At 40.6% G+C, this 19,233-nt stretch overlaps 1 protein-coding gene across 2 annotated transcripts in view; it reads right to left on the bottom strand.

Annotated features, from left to right (window-relative positions):
• LOC144768509 (protein NDRG3-like) overlaps positions 1–19,233 on the bottom strand; it is a 355,018-nt gene that overhangs the window by 25,767 nt on the left and 310,018 nt on the right. For both annotated transcript variants that reach the window (XM_078652237.1, XM_078652236.1), the window contains exon 14: positions 14,818–14,853. In XM_078652237.1, coding sequence (XP_078508363.1) covers positions 14,818–14,853 — 36 coding nt within the window. The remainder of the gene's footprint in view (positions 1–14,817; positions 14,854–19,233) is intronic.

Genomic DNA, 19,233 nt, shown 5'->3' on the forward strand with positions numbered 1-19,233 from the left:
TAAAACCTCTGGCTCAGTAGTTTTTTTTTTTTCATTAAGCCTTTTGTATATCAAAGTGCTTCAATCATCCATGACACCACTGCTGTCATTAACACAGTTGAAGGGTTTCCTTTTGACTCTACTTTTGATATGTAAGAGTGTATGGACATTGAAAGTCTTGGCTCAAATATCCCCCAGACAGAAGCATTATTGCTGTTATAGGATCTGTTTGAAATCATGATTCCTCTACATCTAAGTTCAAACTCCTTTTATATATTTTTTTTAAATAATATTTTTAATAAACATGCTCATAGTGTAGTACAAAATCTGAAAGTACAATATAGGTACATGAATATAATAAGAAGTAGCTAAATACATCTCGACTTTGTCATGCCTCGCTCATGAAGTATATTAAACCAATACAGTAAAATTGGACGTGTCAGTACGGGATAGTATCACTTTTCCCTGTTCATTCCGGTGGGGGGAGCCCACCAAGCACCCTAGCTGAAGCTATGCTTCCTTAAGCTCACCCCTATAATTCTGCATTTGACCCCACACCCTCTCCCATTTCTTAGGGCATCCTCTACTGCAGTAGACTACTTCCTAACACCCTGCCACCAATCTAAGTTCTTCTCCCGCTCTGTATCCAACGGCAGGAGTGGAGCCCCCCCCGCCCCCACCGCCTCGCTTAGCCACCCCAGCTGCCAGCGCAAACCATAACCTGCAATGTCTGGGCCAGTCCTCCTCCCCCTGGATCATCTGGAGCAGCCACCTCATATCCATCGGCTCCTCAATCGAGAGGGCTTTCAACATCACATTAGTCACTCCCCACCAAAAACCCCATATCACTGGGCATTCCCTCATACCTACAACAAGGGGAGCCTCAATGTGTCCTTCCCCGGGCCAGGGTTCCAGTGTACAGAACACATGATCTTCGATCCTTCCTCAAGGATGCCACAAGACTGTCCCATCGGCATGACAAACAGTAGCCATCCTTACTTTATCGGCTTCCAGTACATTTATCAGTATGAGTGTATGCCCCTGTCCCCTCGAACTTTGTGAGTTTGGATTTCCCCTCCACTGTCATTGGCAGTTTGTCTCCTGCTACCCACACAAGGTATTGACTCCTTTTTTTATCAGACGCAGTAAAATCGCTCCTTCACAAGAAGTACTGCAGGCACTTCCCAAACCTTGTGCGGTTCTCAATATGCGACAGTGATTTTAGTGTTACGCAATCTTGTCGGATGGTACTCTTAAGTGATCATCTTGCTCCCGTTACATCGCACCAGTACTTTAAGATACCGGTCCTCTGGCATGAGGAACTGCTTTCTTATTTACCAACTCCTCTGTGTTTTTTTTTTCCATTGACAAGCCCCACCAGTGAGGACACTGTCAAGTTGGGTTCTTGCATTAGCACTTTGTTACAACAAAAGGTCTGTTCAGCTGTTTGTGAGGTTTTTACCAGTGAGTGTTTTTCTATTTGATTTGAGATTCCATATATTTTGTATGTGCTTTTAAATAAATGTAGTGGATTTAATAAACCGTTCACAATAAAAAATAAAAATTGCAAGTCTAAATACATCCCTTCATCAGTGTAATAAGGAGGGAGCAGATTGTCTGCTTCATTGTCATCACTGGCGTGAATTACATTGGGTACGCCCTAAACCGCATCTGAACAGAAGAGGCATTTATCCCCTGGCAGTACTGGTATTGAGAGAGAGGCAGGAACTGAAGGTCTGGCTGCATAACCACTGGTTGTGCCTTAGTTATTTCGCAGTGTGCCATACATTTGGTGTTGGCGACATTTGCTTGTAGACAGAAACTGTCGCAATTGAATTGAATGTCTGACAAAATATCGATTACAAAAATATCTACCTACAAAAATATCGCAACAAAAATGTCGATTACAAAAATATCGACATGCTATCTCTAACAAGGTAAGTACAAAAATATCGAAAAAATATAGACGTCAAAAATATCGTTATTAAAAAATATCGTTTTTTAATTTAAAAAATATGTAATATAAATGAAATAATACTTATAAATGTAATAAACAGTTAAAATAGGTTATAATATTTAAAATTAATAAATACATAATGTCATATTTTTTTATTAATAATATACATATAATACACATAAAATAATAATATAAATAAAAATTAATAAAAATGTAAAACAAATTAAAGAAAGTAAGTAAATGTTGGATAGCGTAGGGATAAAAGTTACTATTCCCACTCCAGAGAGTGCAACAGTAGGGAAAGTATTGGATAGCGTAGAAGTTAAAAATAACATACTTATAAATAAATTAATATTTTAAAATAATTACACAATTAATTATTAAATAAATATAAACTATTTACCAATATCAATACATAATTATTAAAAACATGATTAGCAATAAATAATTAAGTACAAATACATTAATAATAAATACCAATTAATAATAATTACCAATTATTAATTAACACTATAATTAACAAAACAATTAATTAAAATACATTATTACTTAGTTATATTTAAATTACTTCCCACCCTATTCCCCTATAAATCCATAACAAGCTACAGGACATAATGATCAAATAATCAATTAATTAAAATTAATTACCAATTAATAAAAATTAATTACCAATTAATTAAAATGATTTATAATTCCTAATAATTAATAATTAATTTAGTATAATTAAATTACTTCCCACCCTATTCCCCTATAAACCCATAACCCGCTACAGAACATAATCAATTAATCACAATTAATTACCAATTAATAAAAATGTATTAAAATTAATTTATAATTCCTAATAATTAATTTAGTATAATTAAATTACTTCCCACCCTATTCCCCTATAAACCCACAACCCGCTACAGTACTAACATACAAAATTTACTTAAATTACAGAAATAAAAATTAAACACATAATACATAATATACATAAAAATCATAAAAATCGATATTAGTAACATCGATATTACTAACATCGATATTACTAACATCGATATTAAATATATCAATATAACTTACCTTTTATATTATGTCCCTTCGATATTTAAACATCGACATTACTGTATGTTATATATAAAAATCGATATTTTGTCTGCCTACCAATTGAATCCTGGTTCGAATGCTGGCACAGAATTTGAATCTCGATTGCTGGCTTCAATATGTGACCCAAAAGGCAGTCTGCACTAGGTAAAAGGTCCATCTGCAGAGGTCTAACTGGGAGACCCTGCTGCTCTGTGGGCCCAAAGGCATGTCAGAGGGGATCGGCAGGTTCTGGAAAATTTTCATCATGGCCTCCTAGAAGGCTGTTAACTGCTATATGGTTGGTGACAGCTGGGTGAATTCGAGGAGTTCGAAGATGCTGGATACCTCAAGTGACATCTTTGCAACTTTTCCAGATATTGAATGACCATGTGGATGCATTTGCATACGCTTTCTGCACTTATGGTGCGTTTTAGTCTTACCAGAAAACTTTGAGGAGGAATGAGGCGTCATGTAGTACCCACCTTGTGACTATGACCGTCAATGGCCCTGCAACTTTATATTCAGAGCAGAACCTATGTTTCAAATGAAAGCTCTTTTTATGCTTTGTAACAGAGCTTCATCTCATTACCAGATTGCTTTTGTGTACAAGCACCACAGGCACCCGTTGTGTGGGTCCGTGAACAACATCTGGTTCCTGCAGTCACAGCATGACTTGAAACCTGTCATTATTCCCACTGTCTTTGACAAAGTGTGAGTCTGCAAAAAACGGACAATGTTTGGGAACAGAGGTTCATATCTAAGTTCAAGGCGAAGAAAGGAACTGTAGTCAGAGTGCAGTGGAGGCGGGGCGCTTATATGCCGCTCGGTTCCTTCTAATTTAGGGCGGTATGAAGTAACCAGAGCCCCATGTGTCACCAACTACCAGCACAAGGGAAGCATTGCTGTAAGAAATCTCTAAATGCAGTCTGTTACCTGGGAATATTCTAAACTGAAGAATTTGTGGGTAGAAATATCTATCAGAAACATGATGTGGACCCAATTACTTGTGAAGAAGAAACAATACTTTGGTATCTTCTTCACTTAGCTAAGTCAAAGCTCCAATTTTCTTCTATCAAGGTCCACTCGACAGCTATAACTGCGTATATATTGAAAAAGCTTTTCTCAAAGTTCTTTCTTCACCATACCAACAAAGGATTTTCCAGAGGGTTTAGAAAAAAATCTGTTTCCTCCCATTCCGCAACCTTCCCCTGCATGGGAACTCAAGCCACTCCTTTAAAAATGATTGCTTCTCCATTCAACCCAATAGATTAAGCAATGCAGCATAATTTGGATTGGAAAGTAACACGCCTAGAGGCCATCACATGCTCCCCTACCTTCAGAGGGTTACAAGCTCATTTGCTTGTGAATCCTAAATTAAATGGAGTATTAATGGGAATTCCTCTATCTTTTCCTCACAAAGTGATTTCTGACATCCACATTAACCAGATTTTCTGGTTTCCAGTCTTTTTTAGTAACCTTTCACCTTCAGTTGAGCGGTCCCTCCATTTATAAGACATTCGGAGAATCTTCTGTTTCTATTTAGACAGGACCAAAATTAGAAAATCTAATCAGGTCTTTAACTATGGACCCTTACTGGTATAACTATTTCTAAAACAATCCCCAGAGAGATGACTTGTTCTCTGTATAGTTATGTATTATTGGTTACCAAATACACCTGTGATGGGAAAAGCTAGGGCTCATGCCAATGGGGGAAAGCTATTATGGCAGAGTGGTTGAGTAACACCTTTCTTAACAAAATACTCAAAGCTGCAAATTGTAAATCTATCCATACCTTATACTGTTCAGGTTCAGGTGCTAGAGCAGACACCATTGAAGGGCAAGCTGTGCTCTGGTATCATTCTCTCCAGCGTACCACATATCAATGGTAGAAGAGCTTGCTACTTTAGTCCGACACATAGGACTATCAATGAAAATCCTATGATGCAGAAGAATGTTACCTGTACTCCAACGTCTGCACTGTAGGCATCTTTGGCAAAGTCACAATGTACCACCCACCTCCCTGGCATCCACTTCATGAACAGAACACCACCAAGTAGCAAAAGGTAGCAAAAAAATCCCATTAAGCCTTTAAAAAAAGAATACAATTTATATTGCTCGTAGAAAGCATGCCTGGATAGGGAAGCTGCTGCCTCCTTAAAGAAACCGGTACAATTTTCAGTTTACATGATAGTGCTGCCTGTCTACAGCCGCACTTTTTTATCATTTCCCTCAGCATTTCCTGGGCAATAACAAAGGTTTATACTACAATGTTTCACTATACTTGACTTCAAACATTTAAACAATTCTGGAAAACTCTGCCTTAGCTAGGCTGCAGTTAGCCTATCAGCATTTCATAAAGACAGACGTATATATAAAAGTTTTCAATTGTGTTTAAGTAAAAGTGCTTCAGGATCCCTCATGCAGGCAGTAATTAAACTAACATTTATCCTAAGTAAATGTAAAATGCCACAAACTACAGGTGTAGGTAAGGTTTATACCAGTGACTGTGATTATAGGCCAATATATAATAATAGTCTTAATCATAGACTGCCTATTCAAATCAAGGGCCAGATGTACAATTAAACTGGTCACAATTTTCTAGCAGTAATTTTGCAGGCAGTGTGGAATTTTGAAGACCAACCTATATACTAATAGGCCAGTTCATAAATTCCTAATCGAAGTGGGTTGCAATCTGACCTGCATAATTAAATTTCATGCAGCATATCAAATTGTGACTCACTCTGATTGGCCACGATCATCGGGGAAGTGGTCTGAAGGGTGAGCAGGCCAAGTCTGTGGAATGAGTCTTGTCACACTAGATGTGGTTGGATTGTATACGTGCATCAATAATGAGAAAGGAGAACAGGCCTTGAACCATTTGTTTGGGAAGTCGCAGTGCCAGTTTGCGTGACCGTTCGAAAATGATTGTGGAAATGAGTTCAATGATTTTGAAAAATAATTTTTTCTTCTTTGAGGATGAATGGTTCAATCAAATTAGGGGGACAGCAACGGGCTCCATGTTTGCTCCCTCTTACGCCAAACTCTTTATGGGGTGGTTTGAGAGAGAGCATGCTTGGAACCGAGGGGCCGCAAGGTGGACAGATCTGATCCTATTTTGGGGTCGCTTCATTGATGATATTTTAATTATATGGAGGGGCTCAAAGACAGAATTGATTGAATACTTTGGTTATTTAAATCAGAATGATTTCAATGTGACCTTTACTATGAATCAACATATTGAAAGGATTGATTTACTGAATGTGGAATTGTTCATAGATGGTGAATCTATTAAGAGTAGGTTATTTAGAAAAAGCACTGCGACTAACGCCATACTAAGGGCTGATAGTGCTCACCCATTGGCAGTGATTAGAGGAATCCCCTTTGGGGGATGATAAGAATTCGTAGGAATTGTAGCATAGACAAGGACTTTAGAACGGTACTGGATAATCTTCAACACAGGTTACAGTGCAGGGGATATGTGAAGAAAGATTTGGAACAGTCTAGAGGCAGAGTAATGAAGGTAAAGAGAGAAACCACTTTGGTGCTTTAGGACAAGATTCATTCCAAAGAACGATTGTCATTTGTGACTACATTTTGCTCACAGAAGGACAACATTTTCAAAGCTTTAGGAAAAAATTGGAACTTACTGAAGGGAGGACCAGGCTTGGTGGACCTGATTGGTGATAAACCAGGGGTCATTTTTGGAAGAAGTCGCACAATAAGAGATGATAACAAGAAATTACATAGAACCCATAAGAACAGGGGACTCTAATTGGTTACCACAACTGCCGAACGAATTCTTTGTGTGTGGTTCATGTAATGTTTGCAGTTTGGGCATAAATCGTACAAAGGAGTTTTTATATAATACAAACAAACGTTACTCCATTAAGGATTTTTTTTAGTTAAAACAGTACTTGAGTAATTTATGTTATTTTATGCGCTTGTAAGAACATTTATATTAGAAGCACAAAAAGAAATCTAAAACTTAGAATTCAAGAACAAACGTTCTATCACGAATCGGAACATCAAATCACCTTTACATCAACATATTCAGGAGAATCACATTACGCAGAAAGATATCAGGTTCTATGGGATCCAAAGGATTATTCCCAGGGCCAGAGGAGGGGATTGATGATCAGACAACACGAAGCTAGATGGATATGTAGAGCGGTTGCTTTGGGGTTGAATAGGGACACTGAACTCCATCACTTCTTATAATAACACCATCTGAAGCGGAGTTATTGTAACTTTCTTATGATTTCTGTGATGAAATGGCATTTTTCTCAATTGTTTTTTACTTTGGAACAAGGTTAGATGGATGAAAGCAATAGATTGGTTTACACAATTAAGGATATGGGTTCCATAGTGATTAATGAGGAGTCACTCCCTAGCACCATTTCATTCTTAAGCTTTTATGAGTTTGAAATCGACATGAGTGAAGGGGGGTTTAGGAAATTTAGACACAAAAATTGGAGTTATTTATTGGTGGTGTTCTTGGTACACCGATGGAGATATGATGAAATAGGAGAGTATGAGATGATAATATTTTCAAAAAGTCACGATACATATAGAATTTGTAAATTTGGTAGGGCAGATTAAGCACTTATATTGAATTGTTATTTATTGTTAGTGTTCTTGGCACACCGATTGAGATATGATGAACAGGAGACTGAGATAATAATAGTCTTCAAAAAGTGACAATACATAAGGAATTTGTATATTTGGTAGGACATATTAAGCACTTATATTGAATTGTTATTTAGGCCCATGGAAATATTACAAATGAGGGACCATTGTAACAGTAATGCATAATGAGGGTGCCACTGACCAGGAGCAGGATTGGTTTTCTTGAGTAGTAGAAATCATCGAATGCGCATCACGGAGTAATATGATTGCGCAATATGGACGATATTGTTCGAGGTATAGATTCAAGATAGAATTATCGGATGATTGCCATTAAATGAAAGGCTTAGTGGAATTGGACCACATAATCAGAGTGTTATATAGTATCTTGCAAATGAATCTAGATTAGAAAATACGTATAAAATCGGTATTAGGGGAATAGTATGATGAGGTGCCTTTTAGATTCAAGCATTTTTGAGTTTGGATATTACATGGCACCAGGGCAGGGCAGGAAAAAGCACTTCTTTATGCACAGTGAATAGTATATAAGAATAAAATACGACCAGAAGATTTTTAGTGTTTAAAGATATATAAACTATGTTAGAAGTTGGAGAGGTGGTATAATATGGTTTGAAATATGATAGCGGACTGCAATAGACTCAGGCATTACTTTATGCACGGACTAACAGCTCAACATGTATCAATTTAATTGGATGGAACAGGATCATAGTATTTCCGGTTTTCGCAGGGTACAGACACGATGCTAGGTGTTTTGACAGAAATCTGATACCAGACATGAAAGGAAACTGGTATTCAAATACGCAAGCCTTGTGATTGGATTAAACACTACCATAGGATTATGTTAGGAATCAGAGAGGTGGAATAATATAGTTAGAAATATAATAGCGGACAGCAATGGACACAGGCATTTCTTCATGCACGCACAAACAACTCGACATGTCTCAATATAATTGGATTGAACAGGATTGTAGTATTTCCGGTTTTCGCAGGGTACGGACATGACACTAGGTGTTTTGACAGGAAATCTGATAGCGGACGTAAAAGGAAACTGGTATTTAAATACGCTAGTATTGTGATTGGATGAAACGCTACCATAGGATTTGCGGTTTCACAGGATACGGACATGACGTTAGGTGAATCAGATAGCGGACTGAATAGGAGACTGGTACTTAAATGCATAAATTGTGTGGCTTTAAATACACTTACGTGATTCGTGGGTGCAAGAATTAAAAGCAGCAGTGGCGGGATTTTCGCCTCACAGCGGATTTATCGGACCGACTGTCGAGGTGGCTTTGTTTTGGGGGCTTACCATAGCCTTTTTATAAGGTAAGACGGGAAGCCGGTATTTTACAGTGGGTAATTGGTGTGCAATCATTTGAGAGATATATATATATACTAGCAGCCCGTCCCGACGTTGTCCGGAGATGAAATATAGCAGCGTTTGAAAGTGGGTAATGCTGACGTTTAAATGGCTGAAGTGGCACAATGGTTATGCATCCATAAGGGATTTTTATGCGTTGTTTAACATTGATCTTGCACGTCGTCTTTTACCTGTCTTGTGAAGTTGATAATTTCTGTGCAATTTGTTTGTCCGCTTGTGCATGCAGTGTTAGGAAGATCGTTCGTGATATGTGCCTCCTCAGCTGTAACGTTTTTGATGATCCTTCTTGATATGTGTGTCCTCAGCGGTAACGTTTGCAGCTTGTGGGTACTGTTGAGTGGGTTGGTTATAGAATCCCCAAGAGCGTTCTGTCCGACGTTAATCCATGTACGCTGACAGTGCAGTGCGTGGCAGAGTGCTTGTGAGGGTTGCGCGCGTGTGATCCCCGCAGGTAGGCTGACTGCCTTGAGGCCCCGCCTGAGCCCCGGACTAAATTGAAAAAGTTAAGTGTGTGAAATGCCGCCTGAAGGCGAAGCTCCGTGAATGCGGCGCACATTGTTGTAAATGCAAAGCTCCGTGAATGCGGCGCACATTGGTGTTTGGCGACGCCCTTGTCAGAACGGTTAGGCCCAAAAGCGAGTACTGTGAAGGTTAGCAGTAATGCTGCGTGAATGGCGCGCCCTGTGAATGGCGCGCCCATTTTTTTTTGTTTTTTTTGGCCAGGCCCCTCTGACAACGCCAATGCCCAAAAGGGACTACTTTACCCCTTAGGTTCTTTTACCTTCGTAATGTATATGGTGGGCAGATGTATAGCCTATGTCCATCTGCTGCAACTGCCCTTTCCAATGCTGTATTGGGTGTTGTGATTGGTGCTGTACTTCTTGAGCTTACCCGCCTCAAAGGTTTCGGCTCTCTCTTTATAATAGTAGTATAGATAGATAGATAATGGGTATCTTACCCTGTTCTCTCATTTTGTTGTTGATTTAGAGTGAGACTACATACAAGGATGTTGTAATTCATTTGCGGATTGGGCCGATTTGAATACATGGGGATAGAGTACCAAAGATAGAGGTGAGGATCGTGTACTTTATTTTGAGTGAGGATTAGCAATAATTCGGCACAAAGGGAGCTCTTTTTTAAAGATTTTTTTATATACAAAAATTCATTTTATTTGACTGGTCATTGCAGATTGTGAAATTTTGGAATTGAAGAATTATCTTCTGAAAGAAGGGATGCTAAGACGAAGAGTGAATCTGTTGATTTTTTGAGGTGAGAGGCCTAATAATTGGATAATTTGGGATTGGAATCCAAAACCCTCAAGGTATTTTCTGCCTTATTCTAACTAGCAAGGCCATGTACACATATAGCAACCTGAGTCAGTGGTAGATTTTGATATTTGATCACAACCATTGGCAATTGTGAAAGGCATCTTACAGTTCAAATGTTGATATCCCTGTCTGAAAGATGGAAGAGCTGAAATTTATATTTACTCTGGTGTACCTTTTAGCCTGGTACCTTCCTATATTCCTCTAGTGCTTCTAAACGTGGTGGTAATGATTGGTATATCTTACAGTAAAACATGTCAGCGAATAGAGTTTGTGTTTCATGGTTCCAAAAGTAACGCCGCTAAAAGCTTTGTCTAGGCATAAATGCATGGCCAATATTTCTTATGTAAATGATGAAGACATCACTGCTTTGTATCCGTTTGTAAATTAAACTTCTGCAACAATGCTCCTTTTGAAACTCTAGCATTCAGTTATTAATAACTCACCCACACAATCTCGACAAACGTGCTTCCTCAGCTTAAACTTCCTCATCACGTCTGTCATAATGCTTTGTCAGAATTAAGTGCTATCAAAGCAGTCTAAAATGCTTTGCTTTAAGTTTTTCAATAAGAAGAGCCATTCTGCAGATATCATGAAACATCTGTAGACCTAACACAAAACTTGCCTGGTCTTCAATTACAAGGGTCAGGAAAAGAGCTGAAAGTCTATTTGTCAGCACCTTCATATATATTTTGATATCTACATTCAACAGTGTAATAGGTCAATAGGGCAAATAATCAGAATGGGTCTTCCTGGCTTTGGAATAACTATGTTCACATCGTCCAAAGATGTCTGACTCGGCCAGTCCCTGAGAAGGAATCAAACTTCTCTCCATTAAGGAGTAAACCTAGTTAAAAAAGGTGGTATAGAATTCATTACAAAATTCATTACAGGACCCAGGGCTTTGTGACATTTAAGAGTCTTTACAGCATTACCGATTTTTATCCCCTCAATTAGTGCAAATATAGTGCTTCCGCTTGGTTATTCAATTTCTCAGGGAACATTTACGTTTCCAGGAACAGTTTGCTGATATCTTCCACTTCATTGCCCAATGAATATAGCTCTGACTAGTAGGAATGGAACATGTGTGCTCTTGCCTTGTTCTCAAATACCAGGTCTCCTCAATTGTTTCTCCAGCAACATATACTTTCTATGTGTGTTTGACTTTAAGCCTAATCACTAGCAGAGTATGGGCCTTGCTCCCTATTACATAGGGCTTTCTCTTCAGGTCTAAAAATGTCATCGTAGACTTATCAGAAGCATCCTCAACTGACCTAGGATTGCAAGTCAGTCAGGGTGTCACAACTTGTGTCTTTCCTCTACTATTTTAAATTCTGCCTTCGAAACAGGCCTGCATTAACGTTTTTCTTTCAAAGCTACTGCCTTTAATAAAATTGAATGGTTCCAGATTACAGCTTTTACAGAATCCAGAGCACTGTCCTAGGGTACCCGGCAACGTGATGAATGCCCTATATTCATGCCTAGCTTTGGAGATTTCCACCTTATTGACTGCATTCTGAACAATGCATCTGCCAAGCCTTCAGCTCCTCTTTCGCGTATGGGGGATCAGTTACTGATCACCGTCCACATTGGGGTTGTGATCTGAATAATTGTGCCCATTTCCACCCCTAAAGAGTTAGCAATACGACTCATTTCAGAATCAATATGATCTAGTTCAGTATGATTAGAATGTAAAATCCTTTTTCACCCATGTCTCTCACTCTCCATATACCTACCAGTCCTAATTCTTCTAGCATCTCCGTGACCTCCTCAGATATGTTCCCCGCATGGCCTCTCGATTTAAGTTATTTGTCCCTTTCCTTCCTCCATAACCATATTAAAGTTGCGAGCCTTCTCTAACAACCGGTTTTGATCCCAAGTGGGAGCATACAAAGCAACAATAATCAAGATGTCACCCTAACCTTATGTTCACCAAAGAGTATTGCCCCCCCCCCCCCATGTCTACCATATTTTCTAGAGTCACAAATAACGATAGTGACAGCAAAATAGACACTGTGTAGGTAGTGGATGATGCAGAGGCATGAATTTCGATGCAATAGGTTTTAGAGTGAAACCACCAGTGTTTCCCCTCAGTAAACTGCTTTGAGTCATATCAGACTTTTCAGATGTCAAGTATTTGTGAATCCATGTCCTCTTTGAAGGGGAATTAAGCTCACGTCCACTAAGAGACAGGGCGAGGATTTCTTTAGCTCATGGTCTTTTAATACAGCAAAACCACATTCTTCAATTAACATAGGCAGCTCTGCCTGTCTGCTTGAGCCCACCCCCTAACACTCCACACTCCAGCCCCCACCCCCCCCGAAAATACCAGCAACAATCAAAGAAAAAAACAATTAAGGGTTAAACATCCACAGTTCTTAAGTATAATTTTGGGCCCCTTGACTGCTCTGGTTGCAGCTCACCTAGATGCATTTACTTCATGATTTGGACCTTAGTCTTTATACCCCCAACTCCGCCACACCAGATAATGTAGCATTCGTGGTGGGCATCCCCAGGCGATATAAGTCGATCTCTACAATTACATTAATACCTGGAACAAAAACATTTACCCAGTCACTTTATCTTTGACTTCAAATCAGCAATTGGCCCGAGATGACAACGTTCATTTCTTTCATGGTATTTTGATTTTGGATCTGTGCGGTCCTCCTCAGACTGTGCGACTAGTTCAGTGCTTTGAGACCACCTTGGACAGTGAGGATATGGTGGACTCCATCAATTGGAAGTATATACCCCTTCTTAAGAGCTTCCACTACAGGTTTGAGTCATTTCTTTTTTTTTTCTAATGTGGATTGGGCAAGATCTTGCAGCATGATCAGTCTGCCTTCTCTAAAAAAGACAGGCAATATCTTTATCCTATTTATTGCTGCTCTTGCTATCACTTCCTTTTACAGGTAGGATGACAGTTTCACCACAAGGAGCCCCCCCCTTTTTCAAGGCCTAACTCTATTTGCTCTCTCCCCATTTAGTTTGCCAGCACCACTAGCCCCCAATCTTTACAGACATGAACCGCATCCAGCTCACTTGAGATTCTTCCAGGAACAGGGACCAGGCGCATACCCTCTTCTTTATATTTTAGAGTCAAGGGCTCATGAGGGATATTACCCAGAGTATTACAAGTTGTGTTCCCCCAGGATTCTCCTCCTTAGAATAAGTAACGATACAAGAATTGTTCCACTCTGGCAGGAACCTCAAGTCAGAACATAGGGATTCATGCTCCCTCCGCTCATGGGACTTGTTGTAGGGATCGACGGTGGTAGAAGAGTTCCATCTTTCATTTTATCTGATCCATGCTTTTCAACTAAATTCCACTACATTGATGCACCCCATTGCACTCAGCCCAGGACTGACCTCCTAAAACATCTTCAAGCTTACTGGTAAACGTTTTAGGGCAACAAAAGTTAAATTACCAACAATTACAATGGGGCTGTAGGTGGTTTGGACAGGGGTACGGGTAAGCCCCACAGCCTTCGAACAGGTGCCATGGTCAAGTCCAAGGATCACTATCCATCAGTCTTGTTCTGCTCTACAGTCCACCTCTTACAAGCCGGTTATTGTGCCCAGGGATTATGATCAGATTATCAGTGTTGGGGTTAGGCCACTCTGATGCCTCAAGGGGATACAACCTCCATACTGCGGTCCAGGCCAAGCATACTCCTTTTATAGTTTAACCATCCATGACGGTTTACACTAGGAAAGAAGATTACATTAAGGATCATATAGTTCTTTGACAGGCGTAAAAACTAAAAAGGGTTTCTATACCCATTTTATGTGCACCTTTCTGCTACAAAGACCCCGTGCTGTTGTATGACAATTTTTATGATAGTTAATTTTGACATTTTTAATGCAAACATATGGCTGTCTAGATCTTTTTATTTAAGTGGTATATGCTTGCAATAAAATGGTCATAAAATGCAACCACTGCACCAACTGCCAGACCTTCTTCTTTGCCATTGCTTATTTCAGTTTGGAATTATAGTCAGATGACCATGGAATCTAGTCTCTCTGCAAAACTGGATAAACAAGGAGTGTCTCCTTTGCTACCCTGATAGAGGCTGCTCTGCTGGAAAGAACAAACACATCCTTTATAGGTATGTCCATTCAGGAGATCATATGGAGTTTGATTTGTGGCTATAATACAGCCATCAAATTAATCTTTTGAAAGTTTAATACTAAAGAGATCATCACAGTTCGTTATAGGCAATGAGAGAAAAAGGTCAGGAGTTTATTTACATTTTATTAAATGTCATGAGCTGATGAGGTATACTTAACAGTAGGTGTACTATATTTAGTCTTTTCAAAACGGTTCAGACCAAAGACTTCTCTCTTGGCCTCAACTAAAGTCTGTATTTTAATCCCAAAATGATTGTACTAATTTTCTCATTATGACTCCATTGCCTGTTGAATGCAAAGTGCCCCGAATCAGTAAATAACAAAAACGAACTCACCTGTACCGCCTGTGGTAAACCTCCACAATCGGCCATCTGCAAAGCAAACATACAATATTTTACATTATATTTATCTTTGTGAAATTGATAACCACATACTAAAATAACCTACCCAAATCTACGTGACCAAAATGAGCTGGAGATTAGTGAGCGGGCATTGTCCACACACAAACCATTCAGTGTAGTGAGATAAATTCCAATATGCCTGTACTATCAGAAGCTCCAGTTTGTGAGTAAATATGGGCATAAATTCCGTACAGCAGTAATTTCCACACATGTACAATATTCTCAAGATGACATTCTCTGGAAAAAACAGGGAAAATTGTCCAGGAGAAAGTGGGTGGAAAATATATGAAATATGCAGCAACTGGTCTGAAAACACAGACAACTAAATGTTGAGCCTCCTTCCGATTAGCAGAACTCACAAAAGACTATTACCAAACTTGTTAAATATAGCCAGTTAATAGTAATGGACAGGTCACATAGCTTCGGTAATGCTCTTTCTAGTAGATACTCTAACTGTAAATTCCTCATCTTTAGACCCTCCCCCATGCCCTAGACTGGTTCAGAACGTTACAAGAGCAGTGCTCCTAGTGAGAAGCCAGGTGACGCCATGCAGCTCCACCACGGAAGTGACGGAGCAGAGCGACACATAAGCAACACCTCTGTGCACCAACGACACTTTCTTGCTGGACTCTTTCCTGGTCCTTGGAGGCAAAGCACAAAAGTGGAAGTAGAATGCAGATCTCCAATTTGAGACCTTTTTAGATGGTGGGAGGACAGTGAGGAACCTGCGGTAAGATACCAGTATCCCCAGAAAGAATAATACGGAAGTTAAGTAACTTGCTCTTCTGATGGATGCTTCTAACAGCGGATTCCTCACATTTAGAACAGATACCAAAGCAGTACCTATCAAGGCAGTCTGAGGAGTGGGATCAGACCAAAAATTCCTGCAAGACCATATCGGTGAAATGCTCTTCCCGTCTGACCTGGCGAACAAGGCAGAAGCGGTTCGGGAACGTGTGCATGGACACCCACATCGTGGCCTGACAGATGTCAGGAACAGGCACCACATGCCAACACAGTAGTAGTAGTACTGCTGTCCCTGGTGGAATAGGCCCCAAGTCTTTCCAGAGGCTGCTACTTGACCAGTGCATTGCAAATCGTATTGCAGAGGACTATCCATCTGGACAGAGTGCTTTTCTGCACAGATTTCCTTTCTTTGCCCCAGAAAATACAGCAAAAAGCTGATAGTTCATCCAATGACCTTTGGTGCGAATAATGTAAAAGCTCAAAGCTCTTTTAGAGTCCATTCGATGGAGTATCTCCTCCTTCAAAGGGCTGAGGAGAAGCTAAGAAAGTTGAGAGGGTGACTGACTATCCAGCACGAAAAGGGAACACAACTTTAGGTAAAAGGCTGCTCTGATCCTCAGCACCTGCTTGTTTGGACAAAAGGTGGTGTAGGGCAGTTGCACCGAGAGAGCCTGGAGCTGACTCATGGAATGAGCTGAAGTGACTAAGAAGGAAGACCGTCTTTAGAGTCAAATGACAAAACAAGCAGCTGTGCATTTGTTCGAAGAGATTACACATGAAAAATGTCAGAACCAAACTAGGGTCCCACAGTGGCATTAAACAGTTTGTGAGGGAATATGTGTATTAAACCTTCAAGAAACAGGTCACAACAGGTGATTTAAACAAAGATGGTTTGGTCCAGTAAATGCAGAAAGGTAGGATAAATCTCTTTAACAGAGCCCACCATAATACTTTACTTAAGCAAAGACGAAACAAATAATACAAATATCCAACCACTACACTTGCAAAGAGTCTGTCCTGTACACTCCACGCCAGGTCATGAATTTGCCAGAGTAGCCTATGTAGTCTTTGTGGACGGAAACCTGACAGCCAAGATGACATTCACAACTTGGGTGGCAAATCATATGCGGTCAATGACCACAACTCAATCTCCATGCATGGATTGCACAGGTTGAGGTGGAGAAGCTTGCTCTTATGCTGCAATAAAAGTTCCTCCAAAAGAGATAGCCTGATTGAAGGGCAGAGGCAGTTGCTCAGGTGTTTGGAGTCCCACACACTCCTGGCCAAATCCAGGGACACTAGAATGACTTGGTCCCAGTCGTTGCTCACATTCTTCAGAACTCTTAATAGGAGAGACAGAAGAGGGAAAGCATACAGGAGCCCAGTGGTCCACACCAGTCTTTATGCATCTCCTTGGGAGGACCTTCATAGGAATTCCAACATGCAAGCATTTAAAGTTAAACACTGCACATTCTTGCTGGTTGTGAAAAGATCTAGCCAGGGTTCTCTCCATTGTCAGAGGATACCCTGTGCCATCTCAGGGTGCTGCATCCATTTGTGATGAGCTAGATAGCTAAAGCTGTGCTCACCTGCCATAGCATTCAGTGATCCAGCCAATGGTTCGCAATTATGGTGATATCCTGATCTTCCAACCACCTCCAAAGGTGCAGAGATGCTCTGCTTGTTACAGTATCACATTGTGGTGGTGTTGTCTGAGAACCTATACCAGCGTCATTTTGATGAATTGAAGGAAGGCTTACAATGCCAGGTGAATGGCACGTAATCTCAACAGATTGATATGGAGGTACTTTTCCGCTAGAAACCAGAGTCTTGTGATCTCCGCTTCTCACAGGTGACCTCCGCAGCCCAGCAGTGATATCAGTTACCACCTTCCACTCTGGGCTGTTTAGGAATGGGGGGCCTGTGCTGGTCAGGTTGTAGTTGAGCAGCCACCACTGCAGATCTTGTGCAATCTCCTCTCAAACCTGGGACAACTGACATGTTCCTTTAGTGCTCGTCCCCCAAAGGCTTCAAATCCTACTGCAGAGCCCACATATGCCGCCTGGCAAAGTGGACAAGCTGGATGCATGAAGCTAATAAGGCAAGAGGCCTCAGAGCTGCTCTTACCAAGATCGAAGTCTGAGGCTGAAACATCAGTATAATAGTACGAATGTCCTGGACTCATTGCAACAGAAGAAAGGCCCTTAACTGCACCATGTCCAAATAGCTACTATAAATAGAAGCCCCTTTAAATAAGACAAATTTGACCAGCTTTTTGATCGAGAACCCTAATAATGTCACAAAGATTGCTACTGTCTGGCGGTGGTCAACAACTGAGTGTGGCAAGTCCGCCTTCAATAGCCAGTCGTCAAGGTACAGTAAAACTTGCATTCCCAAATCTCAGAAGATACATGATCAGTGCAATAACACATAAGGGGCGCTTGAAAGGCAAAAGGGAAGCACAGAAAACTGGAAATGGTCCTGGCTGACCTTAAACTATTGGTAACATCTGTGTGATGGCAAGAGGGGAAACTTGAAAGTACGAGCCATGCAGATTCAGTACAAACATCCAGTCGCCTTGATTCAGGGCTGACAGAATTTGGGCCAGTTTAAGTATTTTGAATTTGCCCTTCTGCTGAAAGGCATTCAGAGAGCAAAGATCTAATAGGACGAAGGAGTATGATCTTCTGCAAAAGAAATTAGCAAGAGTAACAACCTGTCTCTATTGCCAAGACTGGCACCCGCCCCATGAACTGTGTGGCAGGGGTCGAAAAACCCAAAGAACGTGCTGTGGCCCTGCTTTCCTTGCAGTATTCTAGGGCAGAAGAAACTTTTTCACAAACAGGTGGGATCAATCAAAAGACACGTCAATAAGGAATACCTGCAAATCTCATGAATAAACTGTGGATCGCATTCACGTATGGGGGCAGCATCACACTAGTGTCGACTGCTCTCCCAAAGAAATCAGTACTATCCAGACCAGCATAAATCACACATTTGGCTGCATTGTGACCATCTTGAATGGTTTTGGCCATGGAGGCCCTAAATTCTACTGAAGCTGCCAGCAAGATCTTGCTGCCCATGTCCCACTGGGGAGGGGTGGGGGGTGGGTCTAACAGCATATTAGTTTAACCACTTTGTGCGACTTCAAGGCTAGGGTGACTTAAGAGAACATTTGTTTACTGAAATGCCTCAATCCATTTTGACTCCTGGTTTTGGGGGTGGGGGGGGGCGTGAGGAATACAATTAGTATTCATCTGGCTGGTGGAAGCTTGGAACACCAAACTCTCAGGAGAAGGAAGGATGTTGCATAAGAAAATCAGGGCCACCAGGCATGGGTCTGTGGCGCCTGTTTACATGTTGGCAAAAGCAAGGTTTAGTCAAAGCACTCATAAATGTGTCAGTTTTGGCTTCGCTGAATGGGAGTAAGGTTTCAGAGGAACAGTGGCAGGTTGCAGAACTTATGCAAGGACATTTGTCTTAACTTCAACTAAAGGTAGTTGGAGGTCCAGGACATCGATACCATCGATACGACGTTTAACTACCACAACAAGGGATGCACTCTTCTGTTGGCGGCCCATGGGGAGGAAACCAACCATGTAT

This window comes from Lissotriton helveticus, chromosome 7, assembly GCF_964261635.1.
Source record: "Lissotriton helveticus chromosome 7, aLisHel1.1, whole genome shotgun sequence".
Lineage (NCBI taxonomy): Eukaryota > Metazoa > Chordata > Amphibia > Caudata > Salamandridae > Lissotriton > Lissotriton helveticus.